Below are 20,486 nucleotides of genomic sequence, written 5' to 3'. Positions count from 1 at the left end.
TTCTTCTTCCTTGAGACTCAAACCAGGTGACTGTTGTCATGAGGGAGTCGCAGTGGTTTATAAGGACCATCTGAACTGTGTCCATTTAATCCTGGTTCTTTTAACTCCTTTGAATTATTAATCTATCAACCTCCCAAATCCTGCAAACATTCCCTGAATGAACTCTCTAATCTCCTGTCCTCTCCTCTGTTATGATTCATTTTGATAAAATCATCTTGGTAGGTGACTTTAATTTACATATGGATGATGCCTCTAACTACTCTGCCACAGAATTTCTTAAATTGCAAAAGCATTTAATTTTGTGCAATAGTAATTTTGTGCACATGTCTGATCATAAATGTAACATGAATAAACTGGTCCTGGGTGCTAAAGTCTCTCAATGCTGTGGGCTCCGCTGCAAACACAGAAACAGTTTCCTGCAGTTTCCAGTCTAACACTGAACACCAGAATGAAACCGCTGATGTGTGATATTATAGATAACAGTATAATATCACATCAGCGTGTACAGTCAGACTGGATGTAGGGAAGTCTCTCCCAGCGGATCATCTGTGACTCTATATCCGCCCGGTCACCGGCAGCCTGCGTGTGTTTACCGCCACCGAAATCTGCCTCCGTTAGAACCCAACTATCCCCGGCACTGCCGCTGTTTCACCGGGACTCTGTCCCCACGGGTCTTCGCTGACCGGAGCACCGAGATCACATTTCATCCGAACCGCTTTGGGTCACTTTAGGAGCAGAAATGTGGAGAAAGTTCGCTGCGAGCTGCTCCGAGAGGCGGTGTGTCAGAGAGGTTTGAAGCCTCCCGAAATTAACGGAAGAAGTCCCGAAGGGCAAAAACAGGATCAGACGGGAGACCGGAGAGTTTTCTCCCCGCTGCCTCGGAACGGGGGTTTCAAACGTTTATCTGGGGCCGGTTTGAGCTCCGAAACGCGGCGAAGAAAACACAAGAAGAGCCGCGATTGTAGCGGCAGCAGAGCGGAGGGCTGGCTTCACTCTCCATGGTTCTCATGTGCTTGATAAGTCCCGCCTCCCGCGCGAAGCTCCGACATGCTCAGTACGAAGCTTACGCGCAGACATGGCAGAAGAAGCTCCCGCAGCTGCACCGGCGAAAGCCCCGGCCAAGGCTCCCAAGAAGAAGTCCGCTCCCCGGGCTAAGAAGGACGGACCCAGCCTCCCTAAGCTCATCGTCGCCTCGGTGACAGAGTCGAAGGAGCGCAAGGGGACGTCGCTGGCGGCCATAAAGAAGTACCTGACCGCCAAAAATGTGGACGTACCCAAGGCCAACAAACGTATCAACACCGCCGTCGCCAAGCTGGTGGAGAAAGGCATTCTCAGTCAGGTGAAGGGCACCGGGGCTTCCGGCTCCTTCAAGCTTGCTAAGAAAGAACCGAAAGTCGCGAAACCAGCGAAGAAGAAGGCTGCCAAGCCCGCGAAGAAGGCTCCCGCCAAAGCCAAGAAGCCCGCGGTGAAGAAAGTGGCCACCCCGAAGAAATCTCCGGCCAAGAAGGCTGCGAAGAAAGTGGTGAAGAAGAGCCCCAAGAAGGCTGCTCCCAAGAAGCCCAAGGCGGCAGCCAAGAAGCCCAAGTCCCCCGCTAAGAAGGCCGCTCCGAAAAAGCCCAAAGCCGCCAAGAAGCCCGCAAAGAAAACTGCGCCAAAGAAGGCCAAGAAGTAAAAGCTTCTCCCGCACCGAGTGCATCAAAGGCTCTTTTCAGAGCCACCACAGCCTCCGCTACGAGCTCCTCGTTCTGTGTGTGTGTGTGTGTGTGTGTGTGTGTGTGTGTGTGAGAGAGAGAGAGAGACTATGCCGGGGACACACAGGCTGCACACTCAGCTTTACACTTCATGCTCACCTGTGCCTCCACATGCAGAGTAAATTATGGAGACTGAGCCGGTTCAGGTAGAAAATACTGGTCTCCCAGTTAGCTCACTGAAGGGGGAAATGCATGTTGAATTGTCAGAACATTAGAAACATGAGTTTCAGTCTTATGTCAATAAATACAATCTGATAATTGACTAGGCAGTGATTCAATGATACTTTGAAACCTGAATTATTTCCCAGTCAGTGCTGCAAATATTTCCAGTTTATTCTGGTGCTGATGACAGGAGCTGATGAGTGCACTGAAGCTGTGGATGGCTTTGTTTTCTTGGTTTACTGGTTTATTACCTGCTGTTGTTTAGAGTTAAATTTGAATTAGCCCCCCACCCCCATCTCAAAGACCTCTGTAGACTTCACATAAGCACTGTGCAGTAACCCACACTCTACATGTATGTAACACTAATGTATTTTTATTTTTCCCGGTTTGTTCGTACATCTTATCTTTTTGAATACTGTTCATATGTGTAAAGTGCTGCTGAAGCTGTGCACCCCGCATGTGTGCAGTAGTAGGCGGCGCCGTCTCACTGTACATCTGAATAACAATAAAGAAGTTCTGTTCTCTGTCTCGCGCTTCATTTTGAACATTTTCGTCCAATAGCTGAGCAGCTGCGGTGCGCGCGCTACCAGATCTGGACCAATCAGCGCTGAGCTCCCGCCTGCAGCCCCTGTATAAAGCCGCTGCTCGCGCTCAGACTTCATTCTCTCTTTCGCTGTTCACACAGAGGAGCCCGAAGCTGTAAGATGGCCAGGACCAAGCAGACTGCCCGAAAATCCACCGGAGGAAAAGCTCCCAGGAAGCAGCTCGCCACCAAGGCTGCCCGTAAAAGCGCCCCGGCTACCGGAGGCGTGAAGAAGCCCCACCGTTATAGGCCCGGGACTGTGGCTCTCAGGGAGATCCGCCGCTACCAGAAATCCACCGAGCTGCTGATCCGTAAGCTGCCCTTCCAGCGCCTGGTCAGGGAGATCGCTCAGGACTTTAAGACCGACCTTCGCTTCCAGAGCTCCGCCGTCATGGCTCTGCAGGAAGCTAGCGAGGCTTACCTGGTCGGTCTGTTCGAGGACACCAACCTGTGCGCCATCCACGCCAAGAGGGTCACCATCATGCCCAAAGACATCCAGCTGGCCCGCCGCATCCGCGGAGAGAGGGCTTAAGCTGATCTGAGATCAGTTTACACAAAACACAACGGCTCTTTTAAGAGCCACGTACACGCACTCAGAGCAGCGGTTTACAGCACAGACTATGTATTACCTGGCCCTCAGCTAAGTGCTGTTTGGAGTCTGTTGCTCACTAACAGAGCATGCAGTGTGGGTTAGTATTGATTGTACTGTATTACTACACAGGTGTGTAGCGGACAGGAAGTGTAGCGGTGCAGGCCCACAGACTGCATCAAGCACAGCTGCGTTTGAGTGGTTACAGGACTGCAGAGTTCATAAGCAGCTGGATGGAGACACTCTGAGGTTTCAGCTTGGAGGACAAAGTTTCACTGAGCCAGGCTTTAAACCTCATGATCTCCCTAAAAGTGTTTTATATGAACACGGAAGTTTGGGGAGGGGGAGAAAACTAAAGCTCCAGTTCAATATAAAATAAACCGTCCTGCATGGCAGAGATGTGCAATAAGAACCGAGCCATGGCTCAGTGTCTCGCAGCCTCAATGTGCACTTCAAGTCATTTATAATTAAATGATCATTGTAACCTGTTTGATCTGCTGCTCAGACGTTTTGCTCCATATCCAATCATTAAACTGCTGTTAAATAAAAGCAGGCAAAGAGCTACCAGAACTTTCTGTCATTTCAGTTATCACTGCTAATTAGGATGAAAGTGTGGATTAGTGCACTGTCGTTATGGTTTACATCAGGGGTAGGCAACTGCAGGCCTCGAGGGCCGGTGTCCTGCAGGTTTTAGATGTGTCCATGATCCATCACAGCTGATTTAAAGTGCTAAATGACTCCTCAGCATTTCTTGGAGTTCTCCGGAGGCCTGGTAACGAACTAATCATGTGATTCAGGTGTGTTGACCCAGGGTGCGATCTAAAACCTGCAGGACACCGGCCCTCAAGCCTGGAGTTGCCCACCCCTGGTTTACACAATCTGTTCATATACGATCAAACTGCAGCTCACAGCTACGGGGGAGCTTGTTAACTCCAGCCATTGGACCATTTCCCACACCCAGAAACAAACTACACTCTTTTCATACTGCCGACACTGTACTCACTTTTAATCAGTTTTTTATTCACCTTTCAGTCACTTTAATTTGAAAACTGTCTATACTGTATATTCTGTGCATTTATTATCTCACTCCTGTTGCCTGTTTATGCCCCGCCCTTATCTTCAGCGTCATGCTGCTCTGGTGTGTCTTAATTGGCCCTGGGGGATAAACAAAGTCTCTGTTTCTGGCAGCTGCGGCGTCCTGGGCTCTGCAGTCCGCTGTGCGGCTCTCGAAGGACCGTCATTATCAGCCGAGCCTCTCCCGGAGCTTCCGTCGGCTGTCTCGGTCTTTGTGTGATGTTGTAACTCACACATGGATCAATGTTTGTCTGCACACGTACTGAAGCAACACATTTAAATCTGCTCTTCCGCACTCCCGATAAATGTCCCACAGCCCCGTCAGCAGGTTAAATAAAGCACTGCTCTTTTTCTTCGTTGTGCGATTTACCCAGTAAAGACGCGGAGCAACAGCTCGACCAATGACAGGCGGGGATCTGCACAGCCTTATTTGCATACAGCGGAAATAAAAGAGAGCCGCTCTGCGCTGACGGGCACATTCTCTGCTGGGAAGTAGCGACGAAGGAAAATGCCTGAACCTGCAAAGTCCGCGCCCAAGAAGGGCTCCAAGAAAGCCGTGACCAAAACCGCCGGCAAGGGCGGCAAGAAGAAGAGAAAGACCAGGAAGGAGAGCTACGCCATCTACGTGTACAAGGTGCTGAAGCAGGTGCACCCCGACACCGGCATCTCCTCCAAGGCCATGAGCATCATGAACTCGTTCGTCAACGACATCTTCGAGCGCATCGCCTCTGAGGCCTCCCGCCTGGCTCACTACAACAAGCGCTCCACCATCACCTCCAGGGAGATCCAGACCGCCGTGCGCCTCCTGCTACCCGGTGAGCTGGCCAAGCACGCCGTGTCCGAGGGCACAAAGGCCGTGACCAAGTACACCAGCTCCAAGTAAACTGCAGCTCTGCTGCATCCACCCAACGGCTCTTTTCAGAGCCACCCACCTCTGCCGAGGAGCACATGTCCTGCTGTGACACTCACTGGTCCTGTTATAAACTAGTGATGGGATTTCCGGCTCTTTTTAGAGAGCCGGCTCTTTCGGTTCGGCTCACTAAAAAGAGCCGGCTCTTTCGGCTCCGAACCGGCTCTTCAGGTTGTTTTGTTGCTTTAATTAATTTATTAACAATAATATAAAATTATGCACAAAAGGAATTACTAATGTAAAAACAAGTGGTTTTATTTATATGTTTATATATAAATATATGCGGTGGCCCCTCGAGACAAAACACGTACAAACTCCAAAACACATTTCTAGCATGAACTGAACTTCCAAAGCAGAGCTACTAGATCACTTAAATTACACAATTGAAAGCATGTGTGTATTGTTTGTGTATTTATACACAGGCACTTATTTATTTATTTATATATATATATATATATATATATTTATTTATTATTATTATTATTATTATTATTATTATTATTATTATTTTTTTTTTTTTTTTTTTCCAAATAATTAAAAAAAAAAAAAATTCATTTACCTGTTATTACCACACACCAAATCCAGTCGTTGGTACTTGCTGGCTTGTGTAGCCACAAAATAACAAAGGCTCAACACTGCGCCCAGCATCCTGGAGCACTTCTGTTGTCTTTTGTACGTGTTTTGAGTTTTTATATGCTTCTGAGTTTTTACGTGCTTCGGAGTTTGTACGTGTTTTTACGTGTTTTGGAGTTTTTACGTGTTTTGGAGTTTGTACGTGTTTTTACGTGTTTTTACGTGTTTTGGAGTTTTTACGTGTTTTGGAGTTTGTACGTGTTTTTACATGTTTTGGAGTTTTTACGTGTTTTGGAGTTTGTACATGCTTCAGAGTTCGTACGTGATTTGAAGTTTGTATGTGCTTTGTCTCTAGGGGCCACCGTAAATATACTTTTATTTATTCACTCCACATAAAATGTAATAAATAAATCATATAATACAAAAATCAACTATTCACATTTCAAGTTTTAACTATTTAAATTTTCAGCTTTTTCCTTTCACAAATTTAAAGTGAAAAGAACACAAAACACTGCAAACCACAACACAATTAAATATAAATTATAATATGAAAACAAAAAGAAGATGCATATTCTCTGTCATATGGACCTGCATGAATAAACTTTCTCAATCCTTTATCATCTGCAACCGAAAATAGTTGTGGATGATTACTATACCTTTCTAATGTTGTTGTCCCTGCCTCTCTTTCTCTCTCTCTGGCTCTGTTCCTGTGCTACTGAGTGTAACTACCGCCCCTCCCCCCTCTGCCCAGCGTAAAGCACAAGGCCCGCGTGCAGAGTGAAGCGGAAAAAAAGTGCGAGAGAGAGGCTGAGAGAAAGAAGAAAAAAAAAAAACCCACGTGACTGCTCGCGATAAGGAGCCGGCTCGTGTCGTTCACGTCAAAGAGCCGGCTCTAAGAGCCATTTCGTTCGCGAACGACCCATCACTATTATAAACACATGTTTAACACGTGTAGTGGGGAACATGTACAACAGTTTCAATAAACCGAGCAGCACTGATCGAGGCTGTTATCTCTGATCATTTATCTAATAACACTTCCCCCGCATCCCTTGTGCGCACCCGTTTCCTGCAGTGTGACGGCATTTCCGGATATTTCAGCTGCGGAAATGACCAGTTTTCATCTCCAGACGTAACAACACATAATTACAGGTGTTACGGCTGTGGCCATAAGAACACTGTGTGGGCTGTTTGTTCTGTGTCTCTTTACTGTGTTTAAGACTCTTTACAGGTCCCTCCCCTAATGAAGAGTAGTGAGCAGCTGATTGGACCATGGAACAGGTGACCACATTCAAAAAGCCGCTCTGACAGCTCCAGGGAGAGAGAGAGAGAGAGTGTGGAACGAGCGAGTAGCCTGACAGCCGTCGCAGTCCTGACCCTGGTTTTCCCAGCCTGTGTTTATCTTGTGTATTTGTGGGAGTGTGAATTGTAAAAGCCGCTCCTAGTGCATTAGCTGAGAGCGTAGGCACTCGTGGGCTGAAGCGGAAGGGGTGAGCTGCCTTTTCTTTTGGAATCGTTTTCTCCTGTTTTCTTGGTCAGGGAGCGAGGGATAGCTCTGTCATTTGTTTGTTCTTTTTTCTTTCTTAGGGTTTAGTTAGTCTTTTCTGGTGGGACTTAGTTGGTTTTGTTTATTATTTTGGCCTGGGCTCACCCTGGAGCTATGCTTCTTGTCCTTAAATAAAATCACTTTTTTTACTCACAACTGGTTTGGATGTTTGGCTTGGGAACCAGGGCGGGGATTTGTCTCTCTCTCCTCCAACCTTACGTGCGTCCCTACACGCCTAGACTAGGGGCGTAACAACAGGTGAGCTACAATATAAGAGGAGATTTCACAGATTGTCCCGCCCGTGACTTTATGTATTTGGTGGTTTAGAGGTCTGAGCCTGACTTAAAGGGCCGGAAGTTAATGGTAGCTAACTCATGTCGCACCTGCAAAAACCCTTTGCAGAGCTTTATTAGTTCTGGTTATGTGGGTGTAGTTCATCTGCTTTATATTATGTCACAGCTGTGCCCCTCCACCCGCTCTGTGAAATGGATGGATGGTATTATGACACTAACGCTAATCAGTTTTCCTCATGGAAAATGAGTAAACAAAGGCTGTATCTAGGGCTGGGTTTTTATAATCGATTTATCGATTACAATCGATTCATTAAAATCCTGAATCGATTTAATATAAATTTATTTTGCCCGAAATGCCAGAATCTCTGGTGACATCTCACAAAATTTCAACAACCACCAATGAGAGCAGGAACACGGATTCTGCACAAAGACTAAACCCGCGGATCAGAATCAGTTAATGTCGCCTTTCTCACAGTCGGGGCTGAAAGCCGACAGCTCGCTGATTCTGATGTGTCGGCGGGTCCGCGCTTTGTGTTCACGCCCTTTATGCGCCGATTCTAAAGCTGTTAGTTTATCTCCAAACAACATTGACTGAACCAGCAGCAAAAGAAGATCCAAACTTCACATAAACATCGTCATGAACTCACTCTGACTTTTGCTGTTTTGCTTCCATCACGATGCACAGCTCCCTCTCTCTGTACTTCAAGAACAGTTTCCCGTCTAAAAATCTGTTTTCTTCATTATTCGCTTGCTTGTTACGCACAAGTCTACTGTTGTTTACAGGCTGTCAGCCGCTGTTTTTTGTTGTTTTTGTTGTTTTTTTTTCCTTTTACTAACTTCCGAAAAGAAAACCTAATTTCTGCCGTTCAATACTGAACAAATTTAGACTTTTTAAAATTATGCAAAATGCAAAACGCTGTCTGTAATAAAACCGCTGTAACATCAGAGGTGATGTTCATATGCTGATTAATGGTTTTCTTTCGTTTTTGATCTACTGCAGAATATTTTTATAAAATCCAGAACAGGAAAATCACCTTCATGTTTTTCTGTTTTATCTTCAGCTGCTTTGACACAAAGGCCTCGCTGTGACGCTCACACCTGTGATAAAGTCTTGCGTGTGTCAGCTTCCTTTTTATAGATACAAAAATATGTAAATGTACTGATCTGAATTATAATATTTCTGACTGTCAAAATTTCCCAGATTCAAATCGAATCGAATTAAATCGTATCGTGGATCGAATCGATTCGGGACCTTGTGAATCGGAATTGAATCGATTCTAGAAATCAGTGATGATACCCACTCCTAGCTGTATCCCAATCCAGGGTCTGCAGCCTGAAAGGCCGCATTTTAATTACGTAACTGCGACAGACGAAGGCTGTCCCAATTCAAAGGCTGCTCGAAATGCGGCCCTCAAATGCGTCCTTCATTTCCCTGAATTTTAAGGACGTGGCGGTGTAGACTTCGTGGCCCAACATATCCCAGAATGCATAGCGTGGCGGTGGGTGTGGATAATTTTGCCGAAAAAAAACGGCAGATGAGGGGCGCCCGAAGAGTAAACTTTAAGTACTGAATATGATGTCACTTATTGATGTTTAATAACGAAGAACATTAAACATTCCTGTTGGCCACATGTCGGCAAAGTCATGTGACATTAGTGACGTTTGTACTAACTTGATTTTAAAGCCTTTACTTTCAAATACACGCCGTTCAATAGCTGAGCTTAATCACAGAATGATCAAAGCTCATGTAGAAACAAACAAATGAACACAAGATTTTCCCCTTCATCTCTGTCAAACACAGCTGTATGACACGTTTCCAGCTGTTAGTATCATGGTTGCTAGGCAACCTGGGCAGCGCGACGGAGGCTAGACCGTCCCATTTCACAAGCCTCGCACTTCCGGCCTTAGCGGTCTTTGAGTACGCGGCCCATGAGGACCGTTAAGGCTGCAGACCCTGAATTGGGATACAGCCATAATTCATGTCACAGCAGATGAGGACAGACGTCCTCCTTCAGTCAGGAAGTTAACAAGGTGACCGAATGACAGACAGGTGAGGACACCTGAGAGAGTGAGGGGTGGAGTCCCAGCTGGGTCTCCAGGTGTACGAAACTCGTACAGCAATGATGCTAACAGTGAGATCATGATCATGTCTGATTCACAGCACATTAGAGGGCCTGGCCCATCCATCAGCTGCACAAACACGTCGGATCTTCAGTGTAAATTCTGCTGTAATCAATCATTTTATTTTTCTTCTCTTTTAAACAAACGCCTCCAAAACTAGAGCAGAGGGCTGGTCTGCCACACCTGAGCGCCTTCACACTGCAGGGGGACAGGAAGACAAACCTTCAGCCATGTGGTGAAGCTCACTGACCTATGACCCAGCATACTGTCCCTGTGTCAGTGTCCACTTCAGTCATGGGATACAAGCGGTGGAACAAAGCCCCACGTACATGCAGTGATGCGTGGAAGGAACATGAGTGAGGAGGAAAGCATCTTTACCCAAACTAAAGAGCAGAGCAGGAATACAGCAAACACACCTGTAGCTGTTAACTGAGCCTAAATATTGCAGGTCACAGACAGTCCACGGTGCTAGGTGTAGGCTGCTGGGGCATTCCCATGATGCAGTGGGTGTTTCTTCTTCACTATTAAGTCTTCATAGACCTCTGTGTACTGAATCATCCTGGTTATTAATAGTTTTCTCTTCCACAGCGTGTCTTTATCCTGTTGTCCTTCCCTTATATGGAATCTATACTTTAATAAACATGAGCTCATCTTAAAGCAAACGTTCAGATCATAGCAGTGTCAAATGTGCAGCACAGGATTGAAACAACAGGATCAACATGGAGACAAATCAAATTCAAATTTTATTTCAAATTCAAATTTTATTTGTCACGTACACAGTCATACACAGTACGATATGCAGTGAAATGCTTGGACAACTGCTCGTGACCTAAAGAGAACAAAAAAGGAAAAGGCTATGAATAAGATAGGAAATAAATATGAAAAATTAAAAAGGGTAAATTTAACTAGGAAGGAATAAAATATAAATTAAGGTTAAAAATGAAATAACTGTACAACACAAATTAGAATGAAGGGTAAATTTAACTGGGAAGAATAAGATAAAATATATAAATTAAAGTTGAAAATAAAATAACTGTACAACAAAATACACAATATAGAACTATATAAGAATGTATGAAGAAATATAAATAAATATATACACAATAACAGCAGCTGTACAAGTATTAACCGGAAATGAAGAATATAGTGACCAGTGTTGTGCAAAACCAAAGTCCAGAAAGTCCAGTGTGTGTGTAAGAACCGTATGTGTGGGTCAGTACTGTGTGGTGGTGTGATTGAGAGACCGTATCGCCTGCGGGAAGAAGCTCCTCCTCAGTCTCTCTGTGTTGGTCTTCAGGGAGCGGAATCGCTTTCCTGACCTCAACAGAGAGAACAGTCTGTTGTTGGGATGGCTGAGGTCCTTCACCATCTTCCTGGCCTTGGTCCAGCACCGCCTGCTGTAGATTGAGTGCAGGTCAGGGAGCTCGGAGCGGATGGTGCGCTCAGCTGACCGCACAACCCTCTGTAGAGCTCGTCTGTCCTGCATGGTGCTGTTCCCGAACCAGGTTAAGATGTTTCCCGTCAGGATGCTCTCTATGGTGCACGAGTAAAAGTTCCTGAGCACCTTGGAGGGCAGTTGGAAGTCTCTCAAGCGTCTGAGGTGGTAGAGACGCTGTCGGGCCTTTTTCACCACGGTGTTGATGTGACAGGACCATGACAGGTCCTGCGTGATGTGAACTCCGAGGGTGTGTCTGATGTGTTAACATTGTGACTAGAGATAAATATGTGAACACAAACAGCCGCGGGTCTTCTGGCCTTTGCAGTGTGACTGCGTCCTTTATGACCCGTCACAGGAGTTGATCGTTAGCTACAGACGCTCCGCTGGCTCACTGTGTGGTTTCAACACTTACACACAGGTTTGTGTCACAGCTGCTTTTGGTTGATTAAAGTGAAGAAACGTTAACCCAGAGCGGGTCGGACCAGTGAGTCCGGGCTGTGACCCGCCGTAGTTCATTTAAGGTCGTACTGCTCTCAGATGTTGTGTGTGGCCCTTAAAAGAGCCGTTATTATCAGCGCGCTTCTCCCGGAGCTTCATTTCGCCTTCTCAGTCTTCTTGGGCAGCAGCACGGCCTGGATGTTGGGCAGCACGCCGCCCTGAGCGATCGTCACTCCGCCCAGCAGCTTGTTCAGCTCCTCGTCGTTGCGGACGGCCAGCTGCAGGTGGCGGGGGATGATCCTGGTCTTCTTGTTGTCGCGGGCGGCGTTTCCGGCCAGCTCCAGGATCTCAGCCGTCAGATACTCCAGCACAGCCGCGAGGTACACCGGGGCGCCGGCACCAACACGCTGAGCATAGTTACCCTTCCTCAGCAGCCTGTGGACACGGCCCACCGGGAACTGCAGCCCGGCCCGGGAGGACCGGGACTTCGCCTTCGCTCTGGTTTTTCCGCTCTTTCCGCGTCCAGACATCTTTGTAACTGACTTCGTGCTATTCCCGCGAGAACATGGACTCCGGCAGAGACTACGCGTTTATATAATCACCTGCTGCTCGCTCATTGGTCAGGCTGAGAGTAAGTCTAATCGTCCAATCAGGAACGAGCAGCACTGCGGTTTCTTTGGTTTTTGCGTTGTGTGATTTTCAAAATAAAAACGAAGTATTTCATTTTTATATGGATGACAATTTTAAGGCAAACTACGTCAAACACATCAGTATTTACAGCCTAAGGTACTTTACCATGTTCATCCAAATGGAGAAAATCAACTGCACATAAAAACACAAAAATATATAATAACAAAAACCCCACAAAGGGTGTAAACGAACAAAGCCCACAGGACACAGCAAACAGCTCACTGTGCTGGTCGAGGTGAAGAGTCGTTACAGCAGGACTGAGTCTGTGAACCTGGCCACAGTGCTGAGGAGAAATCCGGGGTGGGTTTTATTTTCTCCCATCAGTCATGAACTGTAAGAAGTTAATGTTAAAGCACAAATCACAAAAATGCACAAATATAATTAATTTGCAATTATAAAGTTGTTTGTGAGCCACAATATTCCACAACGATCATCATGTTGATTTTATCCTAGCAGCATTTCCTCCTGTAAAATAACAGAAGTGTCATATTTTGTCAGTTTATCAGTGAATTTTTATTTAAGTAAAAGAGTAAAATAACATTCATATCTGAGCTCTTTTCTCTTCTTTTACTTTGAAGCGTACTAATACTAATATCACTCCGCTGCCTCTCACGTGCGATTGGCTGGACCTTTCCAAGTCCGACAGAGCATGCGCAGTAACGTGTTTGGTCGTTTCAGTTCGCTGTGGTTTCATCAGGAGTATAAACGCCTCTTTTCTCAATTTCAGACTCATTATTTATCCTTTGCTGTTCTTTTTCCGGATGTAACTGTCCCTGAGACAGTTAAAATAAAGTTGGTTATTTCATGTTTCTGTGATAGATTCATGCTTAATTTAGTTCATTTATTTATAAGATAAGATGATAAAAGTGTAACATTAATTAAAAAACATGTCTAAAATATGTGATTACAAAATATGGGTTTGTTAAATATGTAAAGTGCTGTAAAGTTTGTAATTGTCACATGACCAGAGTTTGGTTGAGAGCACAACCATGGCATTGTGGAGCTAGCATGGATACATGGCTACAGATGCATCTACAGCCTCAGCGTTAATGTTATTCTGCATGTGGTCCAAGAGGCGCACACGGTATGGTTTCATGTATATTGTTTGTATAATGTTGCATACGTGTTCCACACTGGTAATGAGAGGACATTTTTGTGATATCCATTATTCTGCATTTTTCTGTTCTGCTTGCACAAGACTGTTTATGGACACTGATATGAGAGACTGTGTGGTATCGCAAGAAATAAGTGGTTATATAAATATATGAGTATACATAATAGTTATTATTCATAGATACCTACATCCTAAGTTCCTGTTATTCTTCTGAAAGAAACAGAATGAATGTGTTGTTACAATGGTAATGCCAGGAGAGGCAGTATTAGTTCTGTGTTACATTAATGTGTAAGGAAGTGGAAGAAGTGTGTGTCCTGTAGGAGGCAGTAGAAAAATGGATGCTCATGTTCTGTACATGCCCTGAAAGAAAGGTTCAGTAAACCAGTGCAACGATACTCCGGTGTAAGGCTCAGTTATTGTATTTTTATTAAGCTCAAAACATTTATGTTGTAAACTTTGTGTTTCTTCAGTTTTCACGGTGTCTGAAGACAATAAGAGTGAGAGAGAAATAAATTTCCGAAGACATCAGTATGATGCGTGGCCATTCTTTGTTGGACCCCTGTAGTTACACCAGAGCTTCCTGGAAAAGTCACGTTTTTCGTTGTGGTCTAACCAATCAGCAAATATCACTGTGCTGTTCCCTGCAAGCTATTGGCCGAGTTGTACTGACACGGATTGCATATGGATTTTATGAAATGGCCCGAACCACGTTTTGCTTTGATGTAAAACCATTTGAAAGAAACACATCAAAAATAATCAATTAGCAGTTAAATAAACACATGATAATCGATAATAATTAACCCATAAAAGTATTTTATTTATTAGATGAATGAGTTTAATTTACAGTGAGGTCACTTATTACAACAACAGAAGTATGGAAATATAAATAAAGTACAAATAATCATAAATAAACGTGTTAAGATTGTAGATTCAACGTTTTGATTAAAAATCAAGTTGTTTTTAAGAAGTTTGGATTTTTTTTCTTTTTACACTTTTTGTTCTAAAATAAATATTTCAGTATTAGTGTTTTTAGCTGCAGTACCTCAGACGACCACCAGGCGCAGCTTTATACAATAAAAGTCTTTAACTAATCAGTGATGTCAGACCTTCACAATAAGAGCCCTTTATGACCAACTACTTTGACTTTGAGTTAAGAGACCTTCAGAATAAAAGTCTTTAAAAACAAACAAAAGATAAATTGTGAAACAAAATTACGTTAAGAGCTTTAAGAAGATTTTCTTAAGAAGTTTTAGAATTTCCTTAAGAAACCAAAATATTCATGTTTGTATTTTATTTTGTTATTTTCCTGAAAAACTCATTCTCAGTCCAGTCCAGCAGGGGGCGTAACGAACGTTTAAGCTGGTCTGTGAGCAGGAAGAAGAAGTAGTAGGGTTAAATAAGCATTAAATGTTTTAACTTTGATTTATTTGAATAAAATAAATACCTCGTCAATAAGTGAATAAATAAAATGTTTACTTTTTTAACATCTGTGCTGTTTCTTTTTTCATTTTTTCCATTAAAACAAAGTTTTTGTTTTAGGAGAAATTTGGATTTATTATCTTAATGTTTTGATATGAAAAAAAGAAGCAGGATGCTTGGATTTTCACATTAAAGGTTTCGTGCTGAAGTCTTAAGTGTCGTGGACAGCCGTGAACTGCCAGAAACCCACCGCATGTCGCAACATTGTGTTTGTAGCAGGTGAGGAGCTCCACCCATGTTCAGGTCCGGTCGTCACACCTGGGCGGAAAGAGCGTTTTGTGCATTCAGTGTTTTTAAAGCCACTTCCTGTTAACAGCAGGGAGGGGCGTTGACATCTGAGGCTGCAGCTAGCGTTCCAGATTCCTGTGCGGCTCAGACAGAAGCATCCCCGTTCATTGACGTCCCTCGTCCCACTCCCATGCTCCGCCCCGTCCCGGCTTTTTTAGCCAGTGTAGGCCGCGGACTCAGCCGTCCTCGTTCCGCCACCGATCCAGGGAGGAGGTCTCTGTCTGAGGAGGAGGAAGACGGCCACGGCAGTGGGCGGAGCCTGGATGTGACGCAGAGCGGACTTGGGCTGACGGAGGACAACGTCTGCTGGCTGCCATTCATGAAGGACGAGTTGTTGGAGCCCTGATGGCCACGGTAGTTGTAGTACGCCTGCCAATCCTGACGCTTCCTCTTCCAGCGGCAGCGCAGGATTCGGATGAAGGCCTGAGGACAGGAAGCAGAGAGGAGGAGTCAGCTGGACCTGCAGGAGGACAAGGAGGCGGAGCTTAAACTGTTACCTGTTTAAACTCGCGGCTGTAGCACGGGTAGATGATTGGGTTCAAGCAGCTGTTGAAGTATCCCAACCAGAAGATGACTTTGAAGAAGGTTTCAGGAGGACGCAGGTTGCTGTTGAATGAGCCTGAGCACAAACAAACAAACAAACAAACAAACAAACAAACAAACAAACACAAAGCTTCAGGTGAGACTGCTGCACTTCTGTCTTGCTTTACAGGGGACATGATGAGCCCTGCTCTCAGACACTCACACAGATGCAAGTCTGTTTGTGACGCTGGGTTTAACAAATAAATGTTTAAAGTTTTAAAAACATCATCAGTGCAAACGTGATGTCATGTGATTGGTTGGTTGTGGCTAACATTAGTTCATGTTAGCTAACTAGTGACAGAACTGATACCTCAGAGGTAAATAAGGACACAGAAACTAAACATCAGTGTGGGAGGATCACTGTAGTGCTGCAGCAGTGAGTTCATGTTAAACCAGGACATCCCGTCCACTCCACTGTAGCAGGACGTGGCTGTTCACTGTTTAGTTAGCTGCACTCAAGCAGGAAAGTCTCACTAATCCGTCTTATTTGGTAACAAAGTCTAATTTTAAACACTTTATGAGCCTTTTTTTGTTAAACAAATGAAGTGTGTGACCATTCGTACAGATGGATGCAGATGTTTGTTTCCCATCCAAATTGAGTAATCGATCAGAGTCAGCTGATCAAACGTGTTATTCCAGATTCAGGTGTACAGACAAAAATCCAGGTGTTAAACCATCAGTTCAGTGTTCAGACCCTCAGACAGACGTCAGGAGGAAGATGGACTCTGATAAAGAACCTGAAGCTGTGTGAAAGGAGGATGAACCGAAGCAGGAATTTTCTTATTCCTTAAATAAAAATAATTTTTATTTTGACTTCTGCTCGTTTTTCTTTGAAAGGACGTTGACTTTTGTTCCTGGTGGTGTAGAGAAAAAGCTGCAGGACAGAATTATGACCAGCAGAGGGCAGCGTTCACCACAACACAGCCCTGCAGAGCTGCATCAGAGGAGGAGGAGGAGGAAGGCTGAAGCGCAGACCAATCAAAGCCCTCACAATCTAAACACTCGAGTGAAACTGGGGCTGCAATCAAACCAAAGAGTGACGAGCTCTCGACCCCCACACCTCCACCTCCGTCTCCACCTGCACCTCAACAACAGGCTAAGTTCATGCTGGCATCTCATCAAGTCAGAGAACTAAATCAGCTTCATTATAAATGACATGATCATCGGTCTCTGTGCAGGTGTGAGCTCCAGGTGTGAGCTAGGAACCATTTAAAACCGACACCAGTAAAAACTTGGCAGCTGTGGACAAATCAGGTTTGACGTTCAGTGAGAGCGCAGACATCACGTCTGTTTTTATTATTTTATGATCACACATTAAAGCCTTGCTGACTCCTCCTCCTCTCTCAGGTGGAGGTGATCTCCTGGTGTCAGAGGATTCTAGAGGACCAGATTGTTGCTGCTGAGGCGGCCTCCTGAGCAGGAGGATTATTTTGCCCTGAACATAGACTTGTAAGGTGATCCTGCAGCCGACTGACTGAAGTTTAGAACATGTTGCAGTTTCCCATGATGCACCTCTGTGCTGCAGGAAGCAAAACTCCTGGTCTGGTGATGGTTCAGGTTCCAGACACTCTTCTTCTTTGGTTTCTGATCACTGTCCACATTAAAGCGTAGCGTCTTTTTGCTGTTTCCTGTTGTGGATGCGAGCGCGCTGAGGAGGAACCAGAGAATCTCACGTTTCTGCTGTGTTTATAAACGTGTCTCTGTGCTCCAGCTGAAGCATCATCCTCCCGCGCTGTGAGCCTCTCTGAGCGCGCTCAGCAGCATCTGTGAGGGGCGGGGTTGCCCCCTCTGCTGATTTAGTGCAGATGATGACTCAGCACGGAGCTGATGCAGCGTGACGAAGGTCAGCAGCTTGGAGCCAGGGAGCGCTCGCAGCGGGCAGCGGTCTCTGACAGTCGTGGGTCCCGCAGCAGGTATTCAGGTTAAACATGAAGTTTCTAATAATCAGCCCAAGTCTCCAAACACTCATGATGTCAGACAAAGAAGGATTATTATGAACAGAGCTCACATTCATTCACTGACTTCATCTACAGGTGGGTTAGGGTTAGGTTAGCTCCCTGCTCCTCCTCAGAAGTCTGAGCTCTGAGGAGGAGCAGGAAGTTCTGCTGTGACTCCGGTATGAAGACATCACTGAGCCATATTTAACCGGACGAGGTTCGACGGATGTAGAAAAGCGCAAAGTCGTGGACGGCTCGTGTGTCTCGGGAAAACAGCGGCGGGTTAAATTGGGCTCGTCCAATCCTGCAACTGTTTCTCTGAGACTCAGCGGATCAGAGGCTCGCGGCCCAAAGTAAGCCACCGCTGTCTGTCTCTAATGAAACCCATGGCGGTCCAGAGGTCACCTGAAGTCAGCGGGATTGTGGGAAAGGCTCGGTGTGATTGGCGGGCTCTTTGAGATAAGTCAGTGTTATTGAGAGAGTTACAGCCGAGCTGAGGCGGATCAACGGGGATTCCTCCAGCAGCCTTTTTAGGAGGTCTGAGTCCTTCCACTCCGCGGCGCTCGGAGGCCCGACAACCTCCTTATATGCACCGCCGCTGTGAACGCGTGACACCTCAGAGCTGCACTCTCAGAGAGGATGCTTCATTACTCATCTGTTTAAAGTTTGTATTGTTAGGGGCGTGGCCACCTGTTACTGACAGGTGGCTGTTAGCTGTCTGCTAGCTTCACCTGAGCTGGAGCTCTGGACATGTTTGTGCTGTTGGAACCTTTTTAATGACATCATGTGACCAATAACATGGCTGCTGTGACGTTACTGTAGTAACAGAGCGTCTGAGGAGGCGGAGACAGGGTTGTGGTAAAATTAGCAGGTATCTGTGTTTGTGTGTGTGTGTAGACCAGGGGTAGACCGAGCTAACTAGCATTAGCTGATAACTTCACTGTGGTCACTTCTTGAAACGAGAGCCCAACATGGAGGCTTAAAAATGTGTAAAACAGCAGGTGAGTCTGACACAGGTAAATTACAGCCTCGTGTAAGTGTCAGATGTTCTGTTTACATCACTTCCTGTTTTTAAATCTTCAGATTGATGAGTTTGAATAAGTCCACAGAGCAGACTGGACTAATGTTCAGAGAGCTGCAGGTGCTAAACGTTGTCACTCCCCCTCCTGCTCAGGTGCAGTTTTGCTCTTTCTGGATCTTTCCGGGTCTTTAAAGGAGCTCCGACCTCAGATCAACCTCAGATCGCTGCTCTCATTGGCTCAGAGCTCTTTGTTTACAAATAGGGGCGTGGCCTGATGGCTCTGATGTGGGAACTTTGTGACAGAAAATAAAGAAACAGCGAGCGTGTTTCACTTCCTGCACGCTCCGTTACCGCAGACGCCCCGAGTCATTCCTGGGACCGGTCCCATTATCTCCGGCCTCTGATTGGCCGCTGACGCAGAGCCGGAGCTTCAAATATTTAAACTATGAAACCCAAAATAATCAGCCGCTGCCGCTGTGCTGCCAAAGCCAACAGAGGACCCGTTTTTCTCCTCTAATGATGTTGTTGGAGGATTTCTGCTGCGCCGTCGCAGCTCTTTACATCCTCGTCCAATTTTCTGCCAGATTCTGCTCCTCTTCATCCCGAGCCGGCCGGAGCGCGGCTTTAAAGTTTTATCTGAAGTTTGAGTCTGAGGCGTTCACACCAGATCACCTCCAGATGTGAGCTCAGCACTCGCTCCAAACTCTGATTTCTTCTTCGTGTCTCATATTTGAGTCTGAACCTTTAAGAACGATCACATGATCAGGGCGAGCTGTTCACCTGAGGTCATAAAGGTTTGACCCCTGACCCTGTTTCTTGCTAACAGCAGCACAGGAACCAGAAGCAAAGAGCACTTCCTGTTCTGTGATCATGATAAAGGCGAATCAGAGCTCACCTCCCCTGGATTTCAAACAGGAAGTAATGATTTGATTGGCCAGCTAAGTTCAGTAATGTTTCCACCAATCACAAACAGACTGAAGCCTCATTGGCTGATTGTTCTAACAAACTGAAACTGAAAACAGGAAGTGTGACGGGAGGTTGAAACAGACTGAAGGTGGCGCTGTTGGAGCTGCAACCTGTCAGAGACCGTAAACCAGGTCGGAGCAAAATGAAGCACAAACGCGTTTTTGTTTCTTCTTCGTTGGTTTTAACAGGGTTTGACTTCTGACCCTGAAGGCTCGAGTGTTTGAACGCTGCGTTTTGATAATGGTGCCGACGGGGTTAAAGGTCACCTGTGAGCATGTGTTGTTGCGATGGCATGAGTGAAGAGGAAGTGCAGACGTACCGATAGGCAGAGCGAGGAAGAAGGGCAGCCAGCACAGGATGAACATGCCCACCACCACACCCAGCGTCTTGGCTGCTTTCTTCTCTCGGGAGAACTTAAGCAGTTTGACGGCGAGTGAGCTGCGTCCGGTTGAGGCCCCGCCCCCGCTGGCCTTGGAGGCGGGGCACAGCTCCTGGATCTGCTGGTTCCTGCAGTGGATCCTCAGCGTGAGCTCGCTGGAGTCCTCCGCACGCTCCTTCATCATGCCGGCCTCCAGGTTCTTGGTGGTGCGCTTGGCAACGATGTAGACGCGGCAGTACATGGCGAGGATGACGGCGAGCGGGATGTAGAAGGAGCCGAGGGACGAGAAGAGGGCGTAGAACGGCTCCTCGGTGATGAGGCACACGGTGTCGTCCTGCAGGAGGAAGCACAGGTCAGATGTGTAACCGTGACATCACACCTGAACACTACACCTGCACCACGAGCTCCACCTGTGAGGCCTCTGAGACGGGCAGCAGAACGTCATCAGACACGTGTTTTTAAAAGAAATGTCAGCGAAATCATGAGATTAGAGATTAGATGATGAGCCTTAACGATGTGTGAAGTTTGTGGGCATGTGCACAGCGACCGAACACA

General features: G+C 46.0%; 5 protein-coding genes across 5 annotated transcripts in view; 3 read left to right on the top strand and 2 right to left on the bottom strand.

The window, feature by feature from the left end:
• Window positions 1-1,046: 1,046 nt before the first annotated feature.
• On the top strand, window positions 1,047-2,374 carry LOC146661391 (histone H1-like). Its single transcript, XM_085421563.1, has one exon. The coding sequence runs from the start codon at window positions 1,076-1,078 to the stop codon at window positions 1,670-1,672; it is 597 nt and encodes a 198-aa protein (XP_085277689.1). The 5' UTR covers window positions 1,047-1,075; the 3' UTR covers window positions 1,673-2,374.
• A 200-nt stretch (window positions 2,375-2,574) lies between these two features.
• Window positions 2,575-3,122, top strand: LOC146661390 (histone H3). The gene has a single exon (XM_085421574.1). The coding sequence runs from the start codon at window positions 2,618-2,620 to the stop codon at window positions 3,026-3,028; it is 411 nt and encodes a 136-aa protein (XP_085277700.1). The 5' UTR covers window positions 2,575-2,617; the 3' UTR covers window positions 3,029-3,122.
• A 1,506-nt stretch (window positions 3,123-4,628) lies between these two features.
• LOC146661389 (histone H2B 1/2) lies at window positions 4,629-5,119 on the top strand. Its single transcript, XM_085421578.1, has one exon. It carries the CDS (start codon window positions 4,668-4,670, stop codon window positions 5,040-5,042), a length of 375 nt encoding a protein of 124 aa, XP_085277704.1. The 5' UTR covers window positions 4,629-4,667; the 3' UTR covers window positions 5,043-5,119.
• Window positions 5,120-10,413: 5,294 nt separating this feature from the next.
• LOC146661388 (histone H2A type 1) lies at window positions 10,414-12,390 on the bottom strand. The gene has a single exon (XM_085421577.1). The coding sequence runs from the start codon at window positions 12,003-12,005 to the stop codon at window positions 11,631-11,633; it is 375 nt and encodes a 124-aa protein (XP_085277703.1). The 5' UTR covers window positions 12,006-12,390; the 3' UTR covers window positions 10,414-11,630.
• A 1,980-nt stretch (window positions 12,391-14,370) lies between these two features.
• LOC146661387 (alpha-1A adrenergic receptor-like) overlaps window positions 14,371-20,486 on the bottom strand; it is an 8,926-nt gene continuing 2,810 nt past the window's right edge. Inside the window, exons 3-5 of the mRNA XM_085421588.1 lie at window positions 19,872-20,265; window positions 15,544-15,665; window positions 14,371-15,469 (exon numbers count right to left, since the gene is read on the bottom strand). Coding sequence (XP_085277714.1) covers window positions 15,131-15,469; window positions 15,544-15,665; window positions 19,872-20,265 — 855 coding nt within the window. The 3' untranslated portion in view covers window positions 14,371-15,130. The remainder of the gene's footprint in view (window positions 15,470-15,543; window positions 15,666-19,871; window positions 20,266-20,486) is intronic.

The sequence above is a fragment of the Rhamphochromis longiceps genome, linkage group LG10 (assembly GCF_057381845.1).
Source record: "Rhamphochromis longiceps isolate RC_006_pf linkage group LG10, R_longiceps_female_GT1.1, whole genome shotgun sequence".
In the NCBI taxonomy this organism is placed as follows: domain Eukaryota; kingdom Metazoa; phylum Chordata; class Actinopteri; order Cichliformes; family Cichlidae; genus Rhamphochromis; species Rhamphochromis longiceps.
Note: the sequence above shows the minus strand (reverse complement) of the source record. Positions and strands in the feature narration are given on the sequence as shown.

What these genes read in the sequence shown, in the direction of transcription:
- LOC146661391 (XM_085421563.1), top strand. Translation starts at nt 1,076, where the DNA reads ATGGCAGAAGAAGCTCCCGCAGCTGCACCGGCGAAAGCCCCGGCCAAG.
- LOC146661390 (XM_085421574.1), top strand. Translation starts at nt 2,618, where the DNA reads ATGGCCAGGACCAAGCAGACTGCCCGAAAATCCACCGGAGGAAAAGCT.
- LOC146661389 (XM_085421578.1), top strand. Translation starts at nt 4,668, where the DNA reads ATGCCTGAACCTGCAAAGTCCGCGCCCAAGAAGGGCTCCAAGAAAGCC.
- LOC146661388 (XM_085421577.1), bottom strand. Translation starts at nt 12,005, where the DNA reads ATGTCTGGACGCGGAAAGAGCGGAAAAACCAGAGCGAAGGCGAAGTCC.